A 19752-nucleotide genomic window follows, 5' to 3' on the forward strand; every position below is an offset into this window, starting at 1 on the left:
TGATTGTTCTAGCTGCCCTTTTCTGTATTTCCCTGGTGAAGGGAAGGCTGAGGTAGGAGGCTAGAATTCCGTTTCAGATACCTGAAGGACTCTCCTATGAAAGAGGGAAAAAGCTTGTTCAGTGATGCTCCCGGTGGCAAAGCTAGATTGAACGGGCTTAAGTAACAGGAGGGTAGGTTTCATTTGCACTTTGGGAGAAGTTTTTGAACACTAACAACAACTGGGTTATGGAACCAGTGACCTAAGCGGGGTGGGCTCTCCCTCACCGGATGTTTGCTTGCAACGTTCTGTCAGTCGAATGCTCCAATTTCATATTTCCTGCATTAAACTGCCTTAGATAGCCCCTTCCAACTCTAGAAGTCTGTGATCTCTGGCAGCTTCTTGCAATTCCAACCATTACACAGAGGCAAACAGACTCTTCTGACACAAGAAGGTCTTCTGTGGCCAGGAAGGGAATGGTTAATGGAAGGGTAAGTAATTCGGACCCCAAAACAGCAAGACACCCTGAAAGAAGCAGAAGAGAACTCTTTTGGGGTTCCTACTTCCAGTTTTTGCCACCTGTGCATGTGGGCAAAGTCTGGAGCAAATGAGGACGTGCCAGGTCTTCTTTTTTACCTCCAGCTTGGATACTAGAGATGGCTGGTGTTGAACTTGGGATCTTCCGCATGCAAAGCAGATGCACTGCTACTGTGAGTCTCTCTACACAAGACATCTTACATGCTCAAGTGTAGGGAGACGCAATGTTAGTCGGGAAGCGTAGTTTAAAGAGTTGAAGGCTCTGTTTCACCTCTCTACACCAGGATAGTTGAAAAAGACGGAGCTAGTGGAGATCACTCCTCAGAGGGTTTGTTAATTTCATCTTTGCCTCCCCTGAAAGCTCCAATTTCACCTCTCAGTCTGGGGAGGCGAAGATGAAATTAACAAACCCTCTGAGGAGTGATCTCCGCTAGCTCTGTCTTTTTAAACTATCCTGGTATAGAGAGGTGAAACTGACAGAGCCATTGGCTCTGTCTTTAAACTACACTTCCTGACTAACATTGTGTATCCCTACGCTTGAGCACCATCATGTAAGATGTCTCATGTAGAGAAACTGAGTCATGGCCTACCCTGCCCATCAGGGATGGGGTCTGAGTTCCTGTCTTTGTCTGGCGGTGTAGAAGGGCTCCTAGTCTACACCATCATCCTTTCAACTCCTGGCCACCACAACATCCCCAGATAAAAAGGTGGTCTGGAACTGACGTATAATCCCTAAGAACTGAAGAGTCCTAACATTTGCCTTAGACACGGATTCTCTTTATAATTCAACTTACGTTATGCTGGAAAGTTAATTTTTCCCCCATCCTATCTTCCATTTTCTGGTCCAGTAGAAGTTCTCTGGAGCTCTATGGCTTTGATTTGACTGCAGATATCTTCCCTTTCCCGTCCAGGTTTGCTCCACACCCCTCCGTGGTTGTTTGGAGCAGGCTCTATCCCACCCTTTGCATGGTTTAGAGCAGTGTGAAAAATTAAGGCCGCTCTAGAGCCCTCCTAGATGCCTAAGAGATCAGGTAATATTTGAGCATTAAACTTTAACCCTGGGCGGGGGGGAAGACTGGGTCAAAGGGTAATGCCAGGGGCAAGCTTGAAGTTCTGCAGCAAGCTGCCTCGCGTCTTACTCATTGTTACGCAAACGCCCTTGGGATGCTGCTGGAATGTCTCTGTTTGCTACTGGAATTAGCATGTGCCTGTGTGTGCACGCAGGGAAGACTGTAGACTGTAGAGAGTAAGAAGATGAAACAGTTGGCCGTATCGCTAGCTGGTGTGATCTGAGCTGGGTGGATGCAACTCGCTAGTCTGTGTGAGTGCCGTCAAAGTTTACAAAGTGGTGGCACAATGCCAGGGCTCATTTTGAGGGGGAACGTGCAGGAATGCAGTTCCGGCAGTTCCCCAAAGAGGTCACATGTCAGGTGGCCCCGCCCACCTGACTCTCAGCCATTTTGGGCCCGTTTCGGCCTGGATTTGGCCTCTGATGGGTGGTGGATCACTCTCCCACTCAGCAGTGTCCCGATCCTGACCATTTTGGGCCCCTTTTCAGCCATTTTCAGCCCCCTTTTGCCATTTTGGGCCCAGTTTCGGTCCTGAATGGTCAGGATTGGGTCCAAAACAGCCAGGATAGGTGTTGTCAGGGGTGTGTGGCATATGCCACACATCAAAAGGAGCTGTGTGCATCTCCATATCAAAGGAGTTGTTTACATCCCTCCTCTCCTCCTCCCCTCCCCTCTCCTCCTCTATATTTGACCAGTTTCTTTCTGCCCTCCATGCATCTGACAAAGAGAACTGTGGTTCTCGAAAGCTTATGCTACAATAAAATTGGTTAGTCTTAAAGGTGCTACTGGGCTCTTTTTGATTTTTCCTACAGACTAACACGGCTAACTCCTCTGGATATATGCAGATCAGTTATGCTAATGACAGACTTCTGGCGGATGTCAAGGGCCGTGGCATATGCTAATGAGTTATGCTAATAAGTTACGTTAATGAGTTCCTCCAGCTCTTTTTCTACGAAATGACCCCTGCACAATGTTATCCTGAAAGATGGAAGCTGTTCTCCGGGCCTGGTGGAAAAGCCGATTCCGAGCTTACATATAGGGTTTGGCAATGCAAATGCGGTTGCCCACCTTTTCACGGAGAGCTTTTTTTAGGATTAATAGTATGATTCATTTATTTTGCAGCATCCCCCTGTGTGGGGCTTTAGGATATGAATGGGACGGTGGTTACAGTGGTAACTTTTACATTTGGGAATCAAAAGAAGGAGAGACGAGAGGCAGGGATCAGTAAGGGCCAGATATGCACTTGTTTATTCGTTATGTTATTTCCTTCGTGTCCTGCTTTCCTCCCCAACAGGGACCCAAAGTGGTTTTCAGCCGTCTCCATTTTATCCTCACAGCAACCCTGAGAAGTAGGTTAAGCTGGAAAAGTCTGACCGACCCAAGGTCGCCATATCAGTTACAAACAGTAGAAAGTACACCTATTCTGCTTTTTTAATCCCGACCCCCAATACGTGCTATCTTTATTATTTTTACAACCTTTTAGTGTTACACTAGCATCAAAAATTTTCAGGTGCCTGCGAGTTGCCTTTTTGGCCTTGCTTCTTAAAATAAACTTCCTCTCTGTTGACTTTGGGGGTCTACAATGAGTAAGTTGGCCCCGCATTGCCCAGAACCGAGCACTGACCCCACAGACGCACCTGCTGTGATGCTTTGATCTGAAGTAAGATAGCCGGATCTGGGCGGCTGCCCCTCTGGCTTGTGTTCCCCATGATGAAAGCCCCCCCCATCTTTTGCAGACATGACGATCTAAAGGAGATGCTGGATAGCAACAAGGATTCATTGAAGCTGGAGGCTATGAAGAGGATTGTAGCGGTGAGCCCCTGCTTGTTCCTCGGCTATGGCATCAGACTTGGGAATTGCCCTCGTAGGGCCACCTGCAGTGGGAAGAGTTTGCCCCCGCTTGCCTGGCATTGCAGCCCTTCTCTCTCTCTCTCTCTCTCTCCCACACCCACACCCACCCACCCAGATTGCCACTGAAACATAGTTTGCCTTTAGGTTTGCAATTTGACGTAGAGGGGATGGGGAAGAGGCATTTAAAGGGGGGGAAGATACCTTGAGATTGCTGACATCTTGACTGGCTACCCCGTTTCTGCTTCTTCTCTTGCTCGCAGATGATAGCCAGAGGCAAGAACGCGTCCGACCTCTTCCCAGCCGTGGTGAAAAACGTGGCTTGCAAGAATATCGAGGTAAGCAATCCTGTTCATCCTGGGCCTGAGAAGAGTCTCTCTGCACATGTGCGCAGGTATGCAAGTTGCAAGCAGCTCTCAGTTTTAAAAATTTCTTTTTTTATGTCATTTATAGTCCACCTTTCTCACTGAGACTCAAGGCGGATTACACAGCATGAGATTAGCACAGTCAAGTTCAAGGACATTTCCATCAACCTTGCTGCATTTTATTACCACCTCCCATTCAAAAATAAGCATCCGTTGTAGGGGAGGCAAGAATGTGGGGAGAGTAAGCCTGTCTAACCAGCATTGTATCTCTGGCAGGTAAAGAAGCTTGTGTATGTCTATTTGGTCCGATACGCAGAAGAACAGCAAGACTTGGCTTTGCTCTCCATTTCGACCTTCCAGCGAGGACTCAAGGTCAGAAATTGTGGCGTTCCCTGGGTGGGGATCAGACTAGATCGGCACTGATTTTCCCTTGGGGTGTTCAGGACTAGGGTGGGGTGGCTGTATGCTGGACAGCAGGTTTGCCATCTGACTGATCTCTACCTTTTTAGTTAGAGCCTTCTGTATTGTGAGGCCTCCAGAGGTTATTCGGCGCTTGTATGGGGGTTTCAAGCCAGAGGTTGGGGGAAAGCACAAGGGGCGTAGCAAGATCAAGATCCCACCATGTTGCAAAGTCAACTTGCATTTTATTTCCATATTTGGTTTGGGAAGCTCATATGTGTCTTTCCAGTCAGTTGCCCACGTAGATGAAACTAACATACTTCAAGACATTTTGCTAAGCCACCTGTCCGCCTCCAACCACTTTTTGGTCAGCTCTGGCCACTGAAATCCCAATGAGTTACAGGTTTCCCAAGCTTTCGTGGTCACTTGAGGCATGTCGGTTGCAACTAACTACTGTAGTCAGGGGTGCATTGTGGCTTGGAGATAAGCAACACTCTTACACAGAATTTGTTGACATTAACCTGGAAGCGATACAGGCAAGAAGTATCTGTGTCGGGCTGTCTTGAGGGCTGAGACAGAGAGACAACATGCATGTCTGTAGTCTATGACATGCAAAATTTAAGATGTAGCCTCAATTTCCCTTGGGCTTGTGCAAGGAAGGGAGAGGCAATTTAACCCTTCAACATCTGTTCAGCTTTATTAATTAAACCTGGGCTTCCCCTTCTCTCCCCAGAGAGCTCTTAATTCAGCTGATCAACATCTTCTGGTGGTCTCTGGCCCCAAGGACATTCGCCTAGCCTCAACTAGGGCCAGGACCTTTTCAGCCCTGGCAGCGGCCTGGTAGAACTCTCTCTCCGTCAAGACCAGGACCCTGTGGGACTTTTTACAGTTCCACTGGGCCTGTAAGATGGAGATGTTCCGACAGGCCTATGGCAGTGGTTGAGGTTTGGGCAGGCTACCTGGTCAGCCTCTGTGCTGAGGCCTTGATCTGCTGTTAATTTGAAACATCTGTAACCTGTCTGCCCTACCCTTTTCGATTGCTGAAGAGGTGTATTTTTAATATCTTCACTAATGTTAGAAATGCTTTTATGGCATTAAATTGTCATCTGTATTTTATATTGCTGTACTTTATACTGTACTTGCAGTTATTGTATTTTAACAATGTCGTTACCTGCTCTGAGCCCGTTGCGGGGAGGGCAAGTTAGAAATTCAATAAATGAAATTAAATTTGTTCTTAGCATTTGAAGAGGGGAGGAACGCCACGTTTTTAAGGACCTGTCTTTTCCCCTTCAAATTGTTAATAGCTGAGTGGGCGAATGGGCTTCAGTTATCAAAACAAAGCAGAGGTTGAAGGGTTAAACTTCCATCATTTTATATACTGATTGAGATGAGCACGGTCTGGTTTGAGCCCTGAGATTCTGCCAGAAAAGGGCTAAATTTTCAAGGAGTCTGATCTGTTTTTCTCCCCCTGGAGAGAACCCCCATCCCACCCCTCTGCACATCATAAAGAGGTTTATCTGAGGAATTAGTGTTGTAAAGAAGCGGGCATGGTATGACTGTCGCTTATAGCTGAAAATTCCTTCTGTGCTGCAGGACCCCAATCAGCTGATCCGGGCCAGCGCCCTCCGGGTTCTCTCCAGCATCCGCGTGCCCATTATTGTCCCGATCATGATGCTAGCCATCAAAGAGGCAGCGTCGGACATGTCCCCGTACGTGCGCAAGACGGCAGCTCATGCGATCCCCAAACTCTACAGGCAAGTGAGAGCAAAAGTTTTCTTCTTCTGTCCTCCTGCACCAACAAACCCTTAACCTTAAATTGGTCTTTGTGTCTTGCAAGATCTGTTGTGCTTTACTCCAGTGCAAAGCAAAAGGCAAGCTTCCAAATGCAGTAGAACCGGGAATTGAGTTTTGCATTATCTTGTAAGCTGGGACATATTAATCGACCCAGTACTGATTCAGAACATTGGTTCCTCTAGCTCAGCATCCTGTGCTGTAGCCGGTGGTGGCTCTCCAGAGGCTCAGGTATGAGGGGTTTTCCCTGTCACCTGGTGTCCTTTACCTGGAGGCTGTACCTGGAACCTTTTGCGTGCAAAACATGAGCTCTGCCACTGAGCCATATTCTCTTCCCCCTATGTTTGAGGCCAGGGAATGTGTACCGTGATACAGTGTTTCCTGCATTTTGGGGCTGTTTCTCCTGGAATGCTACCAACTCCAGTATAGCCTTCTTCAATCAAAAACTTGGAGGCACACTTAAAAGGCCGTGCTTTAGATACCACATTATCATTCTGATATTTCTTTGGACAAATGAGAGGTCGTGTTAAAAACAGACGAGGGAGTTACACCAAAGGCCTTCCTTTCTTCGACTAAGTAGGTCACTCTCTCCGAGCTGGAGCTGTGTCACTCAGAAGCACGTCCCTTCATGTGATAGCAAGTGAAAACAGCTGAAAGCTGTCGGTGGAAGTTTTGGAAGCTTAGTCGCGAAAGAGAATTTACAGTTACTCCCTAGCCGGGTGGCACACTAAACACTCCGCCAGGCAAGGGCGGCCCTTGAGAAATGGAGAGACGTACTGAATTTCTGGGCTTCTGTCTCTTTTTTCACAATTTTTTTTCCCTACTGTACCAGGAAGTCAAACTGATCTTTTAAAAGAATGCTTCCTCATTTTGTAGGGAAGGGGAGATAGCAAAAGAGTTTCTCCTTGACAAACAGCTTGAAAGAAAGAAAAAGAAAATTAAGGCCTTTTAAAAAGACAATCCAGGGTTTCTGGGTTGCTGCTTAGGGGTGGGGTTCAGTCAGGATTTCTTGCACATAGCAAAAAAAAATGAGACGGCAATGAATGACTAATTAAAATATTAAAACCATTTCTAGCCCATCTTTGGACCACATGGCCCTTAAGGTGATTTATGTTGCTTAAACCAACATCTGAATAAGAAAATCCAATTTTTAAAAAAATTACAGAGTGTGTTTAAAAAAATGGCGTGATATTCCCCCCCCCCCGCATTAATTGCATCTGAGATGAAGGGAAGGGGTGTCCTCTCTTCCTCAAATCTCCCCTGCAGCAGCTACTTCCTCTGTTGGCGTCCCCTATTATGACTTCAGTCTGGTGGTACCTTAGAGACCAGCAAGATTTTTAGAGTGTAAGCTTTTGAAAGACACAGCTCCCTTCTTCAGACACGAGTAGGAATGGAGCTCTGACTCTTGAAAGCTCACACTCTGAAAACATGGCTGGCCTCCAAGGTGCCACTGGGCTCAGATCCTGCTGCTGTTCTACTGCAGACCAAAACAGCTCCCCACCTAAACTATTACGACTTCGGGTCTCTTCCTTGCAGCCTCGACTCGGACCAAAAGGATCAGCTAATAGAGGTCATTGAGAAGTTGCTGGCAGATAAGACGACGGTGAGTAAAGCTAGCATCTCTGAAGGGTTTCAGGCACACACCCACACACACACACACACACCACCTTCTTTCCCCTGTTAACCATGCCTCGACTGCACGCCGTCTTTTGAGCCTCCCGGGTCACGCTTGGTCCTCTTCTGTCCCCTCTTTTTTTCCCTCTCTTTTCGAATTTAGGAGCTATTTCTTTGCAAACCTGGAGGAGTTTCCTCTGAGTCTGTAGAAAGCCCTGGCTTGTCTGCAGGCGCCCCTGCTGCACTGTGCGGCCTCCGCAATAAGGAGCCACCCGCTTCTCTATTGGAAGGACAGTTTGGCATCTTACAGTGCGGTCCTAAGTAATGCCCATCAAAGTCCGTTCAAACCAAGCTGCGCTTAGGGTTGCTCTGCAGCGGATTTCTTGTATTGGCTGCCCAGGGAACAGAAAATGTGGCCTTCTGGTCCGACGTGAGCCCTGCACAAAATGCAAAGCCAGCTTCCGTTTCTTACCCCTCTCCCCCTTGTCCTCTTCTTGCCCAGCTGGTGGCCGGTAGCGTGGTGATGGCCTTTGAGGAGGTCTGCCCGGAGCGCATCGACCTCATCCACAAGAACTACCGTAAGCTGTGCAACCTACTGATCGACGTGGAAGAGTGGGGGCAAGTGGTCATCATCAACATGCTCACGCGTTACGCTCGCACTCAGTTCCTGAGCCCTACCCAAAACGTAAGTGAGGGAGTCAGCAGGAGAGACAAGACAGTCCGGCCTGCAAGAACCAAAGTGGCTCCCCAGGGCCTGTGGGTCTCTGCCCCCTCACCTTGAGCAGTATTGTCTAATATGTCGCTTGCGGGAGAGGGGAGTTGTGTGCATGAAGGGGAGAAGTGGAGAAGCCTTCCTTTGTCCTCACTGCCCCAACCCTCACTGTCCCCGCCCAGCAGCTGGAGCAGCCGACTCTCCTTCCACCATTCCCTTGGCATCTTTAAAGGCTGAACGAAGATGAAGAAACAATTAGTGCTGAAGAAAAAGAATCTTTAATAATTGTGCAACCCCTACGCATTTCGTGTGCAACCGTCAAGGGGGAATCTACCAAATAATACAAAATTTAAAAATATATTTGATACATCATCTCAAAGGTTCATAAAACATATTAATGAAACACAGGACAATTTCACAGAGCACGTACAGAGTGCAATTCATAAAAGAGTTCTTGATACCTAGACAACTGAACCAGCATTAACATACACTGTGTATTTCATAACCACCAAGAATTCTTCATTTAAATTGTTAGCGAATAAACATTAAAGAACCATCCCGACCTTCCATATCCTTTTTAGTTCCATTCCCGTGTATGCACTATAGCAGAGCAAGCTGCCTGGGCTTGTCTGGGATGTTATCTACGTGAGCATCTGCCAGGAGATATTCTCATTTAACCCATCGTGAAAGGTAGCGCAGTAAACCACCTGTTTACCAGTGGGGCTTTCTGAACTCTCTCATCTTGCAAAAGTTCGGGAATCCCCAATAAGCCACACGTTGCTTGGTGGGGCTTCCTGAACTCTTGTATCTTGCAGGAGTTGAGGAATTCTCAGTTCGCTGCACATGCCTGGCAGGTTTCCCTGATCTTGCGAGAGTTCAGGAATCCCCAATGGGTATGTGCAGTGTACCAGTCTGTCTTTAAAGATGCCTGGGGAAGGAGGAAGGTAGAGTGGCAGGTGGGATGGTGATGACGGGCTGCCACCCCCCGGATCCCTCCCCACCTTTCTTCCCATAGAGCCAGCTGCAGTGGGGGACTCTCTGAAACAGCCTCGAACAACCCACCTTGTGTTCCCCTCGTTCTCTTGCCCCTCGGCAGGAATCCCTCCTGGAAGAGAATGCCGAAAAGGCTTTCTATGGGTCTGAAGAGGAAGACTCCAAGGACGACAAGGCGGAGCCGGCTTCGCTGGTGAAACGCAAGCCATACGTGATGGATCCCGACCACCGCCTGCTCTTGCGTAACACCAAGCCCCTGCTGCAGAGCCGCAATGCTGCGGTGAGGCGTCCCCTGTGCTTCTTCCATGGGGGATTCCCTTCCTGAGGGTTATGGCGCTGCCTTTGAAATGCACTCCAGGCCAGAGGGAGAAGGGGAAAACCCACCCCTTCCTGATCTGCCCAGGGAACCACAGATTATTTGTCCTCCATGTGATTCGGAAGTAGGAGAACGGAGTCTCTTTATACTTGCCATGTTATGGAACATTTCTGTCCCAGCCTTCAGTCCGATGGAACATGGGGCACCTTGTGGTGCTAAAGCTACGCCGAGCTGCACTGTGATATAAAAACCACAGAAATACATCGAGTAAAAACAAGAAACAGAAATGGGGGGGGGGGATGAAAACCACAAAACTAGCCAGTTTGAATATAAGATCAGAAGTTTTAAGCTAGCAGGGAAAATTATTTTTACTGACAGTAACAATCAACAGAAGGCTGTTGTGCCAAAGGCCATCTGGAAAGCTACATTCTTCCCTGGGCTATGGAAGTCCAAAAGTGATGCGGCCACGCAGGCTTCCTGGGGCAGTGAGTTCCAAAGCTATTTGTGGACCATTTCCAGGGGCACAGAAAAATCCAGTTCCAGACTTCTGTTTATTGGAGCTAGGGAAACTTGGCTTGATGGTGCCTGCCTCTCAGGGTGGTTGGTGCAGCAACCAAGGTGCCCCTCTCTAGTGATTCTGGGGCCCTGGGCAAAACTCAGTGATAGGGCCCCAGAATCATTGCCACCTCAGCCCTGTGCTTCCCTGCCAGACCCTTGCCCTGTGTGAGACGGGCATGAATGGCCACTGCTAGAAGCCAGATGCCAGAACCCCAAGCTTGAGTGGTGGCAGGCACCTGTTCTTTTTCCTCTTTCTTGCCCATTGGATAAGACTGTCGTGTCCCCCTTATACAATCTGAGCTTGCTCTCTTATTGCTGGGCCTTCCAACCCAAAATACTTCCCTTTCTCTTCGCAGGTGGTGATGTCTGTTGCCCAGCTGTATTTCCACTTAGCCCCAAAAGCTGAGGTCGGGGTAATTGCAAAGGCTTTGGTCCGCCTCCTCAGGAGCCACAGGTATGTACCCCCCCTTATTTTTCTCTTCTTTTCCTAAAAGTATCTGCTTTTAGGAAAAGTGCAGCCATGCATTACTGCTAACATTCAGAAAGCTGGCTAAACTCTTGTTTATGTTCTTGCACCTGTGTTTGCCTGTTGTTGCTTGGGGGCCTGGTCCGAATGTTGGGAGCAGAGAAGCTGCAGAGAGGGCAGGTGTTAAGAAGGGCCTCTGGCTCAGCATCCCGCCTCTCCAGGTGACTCTGGGGCACTTGCAAGACCTGCATGTGACTAACCCCATTATCTGCTAACCGGAGATCAGCTGTCTCTCTGAGTTTGGAGATTCTGTTCTTGCCGATTGCAATTAACATCCATTCGCAGACCAGAGCTTTAAAAAAAATAGCAGTTGTCACTACTGCTGGTGGCAGTGAGTTCCCAGGGTGTTTCTGCCTCTCTGACGGCGCCTTGTCTCTCTTCCTTATGGCAGCGAGGTCCAGTATGTTGTGCTCCAAAATGTGGCCACCATGTCTATTAAGCGTAGGGTGAGTGTTTCCTTTTCTCCCCCTCCTAATGGGCAGAACTGTATCTGCTCTCTGCTTTTCTCCCAGGTGGGGACCCCAAAGCGGCTTACAGTTTCCTTCTCCCTTTTCCCGTTTTGTCCTCACAACTGCCCCTGTGAGAGAGATTATGGTGAGAGGATGTGACTGGCCCAGGGTCACCTAGCAAGCTCCCATGGCAAAGTGAAGATTCGAACCTGGGACTCCCGGTCTGACACTCTAACCACTACACAATGCTGTTTGACCTGTGCGGGTGCGGAGGGGACGGTTCTGAATTGCAGCAGGATTTCCCACTGTGTTCAGACGGAACTTGCTTTGCGCCATGATGGGTACCCTAAAAAGCACCTGCAGGGTCTTCTGAGGCCCCGGGGGGGGGGTTGTCTGGGGGAACTGACCCTTCTTTCTCTGCAGGGGATGTTTGAACCCTACCTGAAGAGTTTCTACATCCGATCCACTGACCCCACCCAGATCAAGATCCTCAAGGTGAGTTACAGTGCAATCCGGTGCAGAGTTACTCTGGTCTGATCTCATGGATTTCAGTGGGTTTAGACTGTGCTAACGCTGCGTAGGATCGCACTGTTAGATGCCTGACCTTCTCCAGCACCATAACTCTGTTCTGTTCCAACCTCTACCCCTTGCAGTGTCTGTTCTTGCACACATGGAGCTGGGAAAACCTGTCTGCTCTTTCCCTTGCTGCGTTCTAGTTTGCATGCGTGTACATTCCGCCAGTAGACAAAGACACACTCGAGGGATCCTATAGTATCTGTCTTGCGTGTGTATGAGGGAGCATTTTGTAGTCCCCAAAACAATTACCTGGTGAGATTCAGTCGGGTCAGGGTCTCTCGGTGCTTGATCATCCGTCTTTTGGTGTGTGGGCCTTCAGCCTCACCATCAAAGTGATATAGGAGCAGGTTCTCTGCTGTCTCATGCGGCTGCATGTGTATGAAAACTGGAATCATGTAGACAGTCAAGCTCCCTTAGGAGGTTGTTGTGGGTTTTCCGGGCTGTGTGGCCGTGGTCTTGGCATTGCAGTTCGTGACGTTTCGCCAGCAGCTGTGGCTGGCATCTTCAGAGGTGTAGCACCAAAAGACAGAGATCTCTCAGTGTCACAGTGGACACTGTGACAGGAACTACAATGCCAAGACCACGGCAATACAGCCCGGAAAACCCACAACAACCATCGTTCTCCAGCCGTGAAAGCCTTCGACAATACTCCCTTAGGAGCTTTGAATCTTAAAAGTTCATACCCCAGAAATCTTGTTGGCCTTTAAGGCGCTACTGGACTTGCTTTGGAATCCCTGTCTGTATAATCTAAGTGCATGTCTGGGTGCAGTTACATTGCTTGGGAACAATAATTCCTCCTTTTCCTTCTCCTCCAACCAGCTGGAAGTCCTGACCAACCTTGCAAATGAGACGAACATCTCTACCATCCTACGTGAGTTCCAGGTACAGCCCCACGACCAACGGAGGAGAGGGCGACAGGTCTGGCTGCATCTTGGCCTGTGAGTGCTGGAGAGTTTCTGTGCTTTCTCTCTCCGCAGACCTACATCCGGAGCATGGACAAAGACTTTGTGGCAGCCACCATCCAGGCCATTGGCCGCTGTGCCACCAACATCGGCAAAGTGCGGGACACTTGCCTTAATGGGTTGGTGCAGCTGCTGTCCAACCGAGATGGTGAGAATCCCAGAGCTGCCACCGTGGGCTGGCCGGGAGAGGACGGACTGGGGGCCTGGGGCAGTGTGGGAACAGAAGGGCTGTTTGCAGGTGGATCCCTGCAGAGATTCCGGTTGGGGGATCCTTGTGTGCATCCGCACAGCAAGGATTCTCCATTTTGCATTCATTGTTGCTACAAACACTGAAGCATTCACACACCCACAGGGAGTTTTCTGCACACATGCCTCCGTCAGCTGCCTTTTCCCTTGCATGGCCACCAGAGCGCTTTTGGAGGGTCTTTTATTATTTATTTATGTTACTTATAGTATTCCTTTCTCATTAGCGCGAGCTCAGTGCACTGGCACCTTGGGGACCAACAAGATTTTTCAGGGTATGAGCGTTTGAGAGTCAGACCTCCCTTCTTCAGATACTTGAAGAATATCTGAAGAAGGGAGGAAGAATATCTAAAAGAAAAGAGCTCTTACTCTGGAAAGCTTATGCCCTGCCCATCTCATCAGTCTCTAAGGTGCCACTGGACTCAAACCATGCTTTTTTACTGCAGACCAACACGGCTACCCACCTAAAATCTTTCTCATTGAGATTCAAAGCAGATCACACAATGTTAAGTCAGTATAGTCAATAAAATAAGACATCTGATATATGAAGTAATAGGACCAGAATTACAGAAATCTGGAAACAAAGCATCGTAACATCATCAGCAACCTTTTATTGGCATTCAATAAAACAATTTACAACGAGCAGGGCAGGAACCAAAAGAACAGCAAAATCAGTCGACAGAATTTACTGTATGCTCCCTAATCCACATGGCAATTGAGAAATACAATGCAACCGTATATGTAGTGTGGGGACAATGATCTGGTAGTAGGAAAGAAACTAATCCTCTGTCAGATTGACCCTGACGATTGATCAGCAGAGGGCTAATCAAGGAGTCCCGCACGTGAACATAAAAGTCACAATAAAATAAAACGTGAAGTATGGATTCGGGTTGCATCCTTCCACAAGGACATAATCTTTTGGGGTAGGGTGTGTTTGTAAATCTCCCAAACAGAATGTCGGAGGATAAAACGTTAAAACGTGCAAGCATAAAAGCTCGGCGTAGGCAAGGGAAAGACAGCAATGAGAAATAAGCGGCAGGGCTTTTGTACTTAGAGATGATTCCAAACTCCAGTGGGGAGCAGGTCTTCTGTGCCAGAGAGCAGAGGGTTTGCCTATCATTGGCTGATTCCACACACGTTGGATAATGCACTTTCAATGCACTTTAGCTATCATTTGGAAGTGGATTTTTTGTTTTACACTCAAAAAATTCAGTTTTAAATTATCTAAAGAGGATTGGAAGTGCGTTATCCAATGTGTGCGGAATCAGCTAATATCTAGCAGTCTTTGTTTTAGGAATCTGAAAGCTTGGTTTTCCATTAACATTAGAAGGGAATCAAAATAGATCCCTATAGACTAGTCTGAAAAAGAGATCCCTATAGACTGTAGTCTGTGTTAACAATACCTAAAAAGAGACCTTGGGGGAAAAATGCACCCCCTTGTCCAGACAATGTGGTAACATGCTCGAGCTGCATTATCTCCCCCCCCCCACACACACATCAGATAAAAGCAAGCGTGGGAAACGGAGAGCCAAGGACATGGGAGGGACGATCGGAGCATCGTTAGAGCTGTCAGACTGTGGCTAGATAAGGTACTCTCTGCAAGATTCCCTTTAGAGGCAAGAATAAGTCCAATGTCTAGCAAAGGAAGTTTTATTGCAGAAAAGATCCATTATAGTCCACTGTCCTGAATAGGAGACTCAGGATGGTACATGATCATTGTTACCAATGAAGAGCAAGCATAGGATACAGAGTAACAATACCCATCTGGAACAGCCTCCCCCCACAGTTCTCAAAACAACATCTTTCAGTCCTGGGAAGCTGCTCTCCTTCAAGGCCAATGCTTGGTGGAACGGGGTTAGACACAATAATCTCCTCTGGTGGGAATGCAGCCTGGGAACTGGTGCACCTGGGGAGAAAGCACTTAAACACTAGAAGCATTAGAAAATGGAGTCAGTACAGTTTAGAGACATGCTGGACCTGACATTCTGCCCCCCTTAAAATAGATCCCCCCCTGGCTTATAAGGATAGCGAGTATGAAAAGCTTTGGTTAATCTAGGAGCATGAACATGTGCAGAGTTCACCCATTCATCGTACCCAGAATCAAAGTCCTTCCAGCGAATGAGGTAAAAAAGCTGATTTCGTTTGAGCTTAGAGTCCAAGATTTGTTGTACCTCATAGTGTATTTGGTCGTCAATCAAAGTTGGAATGGGTGGCGCTTTGATGTGCCATTTGTTGTCTGTGGGAGCTCTTTTCAGAAGACTGACATGGAACGTATCATGCACATGGCGCAAGTTCTTGGGCAAAGTTACAGCAACAGTCACTTTATTTATTATCTTGCGCACCGGAAAAGGTCCTAGGAATTTTAGAGCGAGTTTGCGGCTTGTTTGAGCTAGTCTCAGATTTTTTGTGGAAATATACACATGATCTCCGGGTTGCAATTCCCATTCGGCCACACGATGGCGGTCTGCGTACTTTTTGTAATCCAGTTTGGCTTTTTCGAGGTGTTTTTTAATGAGAGTCCATTGCTGCGCCGCCTCCCCCCACCATGAAGATACATCTGGCAATTTTGAGGAATGGAGAGGGGGTGCGTCCAACGGGAAGGGATTGAAGTGGGCTCCGTAGACAATTTTGAAGGGGGCCTCTCCCGTCGAAGCGTGTACACTGTTGTTATATGAGAACTCGGCCAAAGGGAGGAGGTCTACCCAATTATCTTGCTGAAAATTGATGTAACAACGAAGGAATTGTTCTAATATTTGATTTGTTTTTTCGGATTGCCCGTCGGTTTGTGGGTGGTGGCTTGAACTGATGCCTTGCTTAATATTCAACATTTTCAAAAGCTCCCGCCAGAAGTTGGCAACGAACTGTCCGCCGCGATCCGAAATCACCTTGGACGGAAAGGAATGTAATTTTACAATGTGTTTTAGAAACAAATCCGCTAGTTTTCGAGCTGTGGGTATAGCAGTGCAAGGGATAAAATGAGCTTGCTTGGAGAACAGATCTACCACAACTAAAATACTGTTATGTCCTTTAGAGATAGGTAGATCAGTGATAAAGTCCATAGATATTACTTCCCAGGGTTTGTTTGGTGTCTCCAAGGGTTGTAAGAGACCCGGAGGCTTCCCTTTCCTGGTTTTGGCGCTAAGGCAAATAGGGCAGGAACTAACGTATTGGGAAATGTCTTTGCGCATGCCCGGCCACCAAAATTGTCTCTGGATCAGGTGTAAAGTTTTCAGATACCCATAGTGTCCAGCAGTGGGAGCATCATGACAGCGCTGCAAAATTTCCAGTCTGAGGCTGTCTGGGACATAAAACTTGCTCCCAGCTAACCAATCCCCTTGTGGGGATTGGGTCAGTTTGCTTCGCGGAGCCCTATCCCCCTCCTTCTCCACTTCAGTTTTAAGTTTCGATTTCCACTCTTGGTTGGCCGGGAGGGGCTGCTTGGCACGGCTGCGAGTAGTCACCACGCCCCCAAGTTGCGTAGGCGAGAAGACAGTGTCGACAGTCTCCTCCCGTTTGCTCTTATGTTGGGGCATGCGCGATAGGGCGTCTGCCAAAAAGTTAGTTTTGCCCGGGAGATAATTTAGAGTGAAGTTGAATTTGGAAAAGAATTCCGCCCATCGCAATTGCTTGGCATTCAGTCTGCGTGGGCTTCGGAGGGCCTCCAGATTTTTATGATCCGTCCAGACCTCGAAAGGGTATCGCGCCCCCTCCAGCCAATGTCTCCAGTTAGTAAGGGCCGCTTTTACTGCAAAGGCCTCCTTCTCCCACACATTCCAATTCCTTTCCGCCTCCGAAAATTTCCTAGACAAGAATGCACACGGCCGCAGCCTACCATCCTCCCCCTTCTGCAGTAAAACCCCCCCTATCGCCGTATCGCTGGCGTCGACCTGTACTATGAAAGGGGATTGTTCGTTGGGGTGGGAGAGGATGGGTTCTGTTACAAATTGCTTTTTTAGACAATCGAAGGCCGTTTGGCAATCGGGGGTCCATTGCAGTTTGGCCGAGGGTTTTTTAGCTTGGTCCCCTTTATCTTTGGTTTTCAGCAAGTCTGTTAAAGGGAGCGTGATTTGGGCGAAATTTGCTATGAAGTCTCTATAGAAGTTGGCAAAACCCAGGAAGGATTGTAATTCTTTACGGGTGGTGGGTGTCTGCCAGTCCTGGATCGCCTGTATTTTGGCTGGATCCATTTTCAGACCTTTTTGGGAGATACAATACCCGAGGTAAGTGAGTTCGGTTTTATGGAATTCACATTTGGACAGTTTGATGGGTAGCTTATTCTTCATTAGGGTGGCTAAGACTTTTCGTACCGTTTGAATATGTTCTTCCTCTGTGTCCGAGTAAATTAACACATCATCAAGGTACACCACCACCCCTTTGTACAGAAATTCGTGTAGAACTTCGTTTATCATGGACATGAATACGGATGGGGCTCCCGTCAAACCAAAAGGCATAACTAAGTATTCATATTGTCCGAGGGGCGTATTAAAAGCCGTTTTCCACTCATCCCCTGCCTTAATACGAACGTGGAAGTAAGCATCTTTTAGATCTAATTTTGTAAAGATCTTACCTTGGGCCACGACGTTGAGAAGGTCTCGGATGAGCGGTATAGGATAGGCGTTGTTTGTGGATACCGCATTTAACCCTCGGAAATCAGTACACAGTCGGAGTCCGCCATCCTTCTTTTTCACGAAGAGGACCGGAGCGGCGTGGGGGCTGGCAGCCGGGCGGATGAATCCGCGTTGGAGGTTGGTGTCAATGAATTTCCGAAGCTCTTCACGTTCATGGAGACTCATGGGATAGAGCCGTCCTTTGGGCAGTGAGGCTCCGGGTAAAATTTCTACCGCACAATCCGTACGTCTGTGCGGGGGTAGAGTATCCGCTTCCTCCTCCGAGAAAGCCTTTAGGAAGGGCCAATACGGTTCGGGTATTTGGCTGACTTCTTCTTGGGTGAGAAGGGCCTTTTCTTTACGCGTTGGATCGTCGCCCCAGTTCTGATTCCAACGGTGATTTTTACAGTTGGTGTGACTGAAGGTAATACATCCTTGTGCCCAATCTATATAGGGGTTGTGATCACATAGCCATCTACTGCCTAGAATTAACGGGTACTTGGCAGTAGAGCTGATGACAAAGGACCTCTTCTCCCAATGTTGCCCCATACCCGTGATTACTGGGATGGTCTCCGTTGTTACAGGATTCATATTGGTACCATCCATTTGTTCAAAGATTACTGGATTTTGTAAATCCCGGGTTGGTAGGATTAGTCCATTGACTAACGCAGGGGCGATAATGTCTCTTGAGCAGCCCGAGTCAATAAGGGCTTGCACCCGAATGTGCATCTTCCTCTCAGGGTTGAGTAGAGTCACTGGCATGAACAAAATGGACCCAGGTGGCCGGTCCCGTGCAGGGACGGGCTTCTGGTGGATCTGTCGTTTGGGTCCTTTTACGACAGATCCATTTCGTTTCCCGACTGGGGACTTTCTGGATTGACTTCTGCGGTTGGGGAAGCGGGATCATATTCCATGACTTCTTCCGCTTCCAACCCTCTCTCTGAGGCTGGTCTTTGGGAAGTGCCGCGACCTCTATTCGCCCGGGGTGCTGGAGTCGGGCGTTGGGGCGCAGGAAACTGAGCCGGAGTTGGACGGCGTAGTTGGAGCGGAGGTCTTTGCACAGGCCGGTAAGGGCATTGTGCTGCAAAGTGACCAGCCTGTCCGCAATGCAGGCACAGCCCTTGTTGCCATCTAGCATCTCTCGCTCCACGGGTAGCGTAGCTAGCTCCCCGTGCCGCCCTCTGTAAGGTTAATGGTCTTCTTTGTCCCGTTTGTTGTTGTTGTTCAACCAAACGGACTTCTAATATGCGATTCTCCACTTCACAAATAAGTTGGATCCACCCTAACAGCGTGGGGGGATTGTCTTGCATGAGGGCTCTGTCCAAAAGTCTCGGGTTAAGGCCTTGTTTGAACAGGATAATTTTGGTGGACTCCTCACACCTGGGGCACTTGGCTGCTAATTGTCGGAATTTTGTAATATAGTCTCTTGCTGTCATGCTGCCTTGCTTGATGGCTTGCAATTCTGTTCGGGCCCTAGTTTCCTCTAAGGGGTCTTCATATTGGGCTCGAATAGCATCCACCAACCCCTGGAGAGTATCAAGTTCTGGGGCCCCGACATTATATAGTCCTACATACCAGTCTGCTGCCTTGCCCTGTAGACGAGATCCGAGATGTTCGATTTGACTGGCCTCGCTGCCGAATAGGTGCCCCCAACGGTTGAAAAACTGTACCACTTGTACTAAGAAAAATCCCAGTTTGGAGGGGTCCCCATCGAAGGTGGCTTCCAGCTTCACCCAGCCCATCGGAAGATCTTGTCTCGGAGCAGGCGCTGGGTAAAAGTCCATCGGCATTTCCAGTTGTCCCTGAGGCACAGGCGGAGGTAGCTGGGGCCTCGGTAGGGGCAACGGTGCCGGCTGTGCTGGCGGCGGTCGAGCCGGCGGTGCCGGCTGGGGTTGACCCGGTGGTGCGGGCGGAGGTTGCCGTGGTTGCGCTGGCGGGGTTGGTCTTGGCTGGGCCGGCGGTTGCAATGGCGGGCGAGCAGGTGGTGGTATCCTTGGTCTAGCGGGCAACACAGGAGGCGTTGGCGGTGGCTGTCGAGGTGGAGTAGGTTGGTGTGGTTGATTGGGGATCGGCCGCTGCGGAGGTGGTCGGAGGGGTCGTAGTGGTGCAGGCCGTCCCGGTTGGTTCGGGGGTGGCAAGACGGGTTGGTTCAGAGGCTGCTGCACCGGTGTGAGCTGCGGTCGAGGTAAAAGGGGCCGCAGCGGCGA

At 48.7% G+C, this 19752-nt stretch overlaps 1 protein-coding gene across 1 annotated transcript in view; it reads left to right on the forward strand.

Annotated features, from left to right (window-relative positions):
- Positions 1-19752, forward strand: part of AP3B2 (adaptor related protein complex 3 subunit beta 2) — a 55902-nt gene that overhangs the window by 11510 nt on the left and 24640 nt on the right. The window contains exons 2-13 of the mRNA XM_055002544.1: positions 3323-3398; positions 3698-3772; positions 4076-4171; positions 5792-5952; positions 7526-7592; positions 8106-8288; positions 9412-9588; positions 10539-10636; positions 11100-11154; positions 11581-11652; positions 12553-12615; positions 12711-12843. Coding sequence (XP_054858519.1) covers positions 3323-3398; positions 3698-3772; positions 4076-4171; positions 5792-5952; positions 7526-7592; positions 8106-8288; positions 9412-9588; positions 10539-10636; positions 11100-11154; positions 11581-11652; positions 12553-12615; positions 12711-12843 — 1256 coding nt within the window. The remainder of the gene's footprint in view (positions 1-3322; positions 3399-3697; positions 3773-4075; positions 4172-5791; positions 5953-7525; positions 7593-8105; positions 8289-9411; positions 9589-10538; positions 10637-11099; positions 11155-11580; positions 11653-12552; positions 12616-12710; positions 12844-19752) is intronic.

This window comes from Eublepharis macularius, chromosome 18 (assembly GCF_028583425.1).
Source record: "Eublepharis macularius isolate TG4126 chromosome 18, MPM_Emac_v1.0, whole genome shotgun sequence".
NCBI classification, from domain to species: Eukaryota; Metazoa; Chordata; class Lepidosauria; order Squamata; family Eublepharidae; genus Eublepharis; species Eublepharis macularius.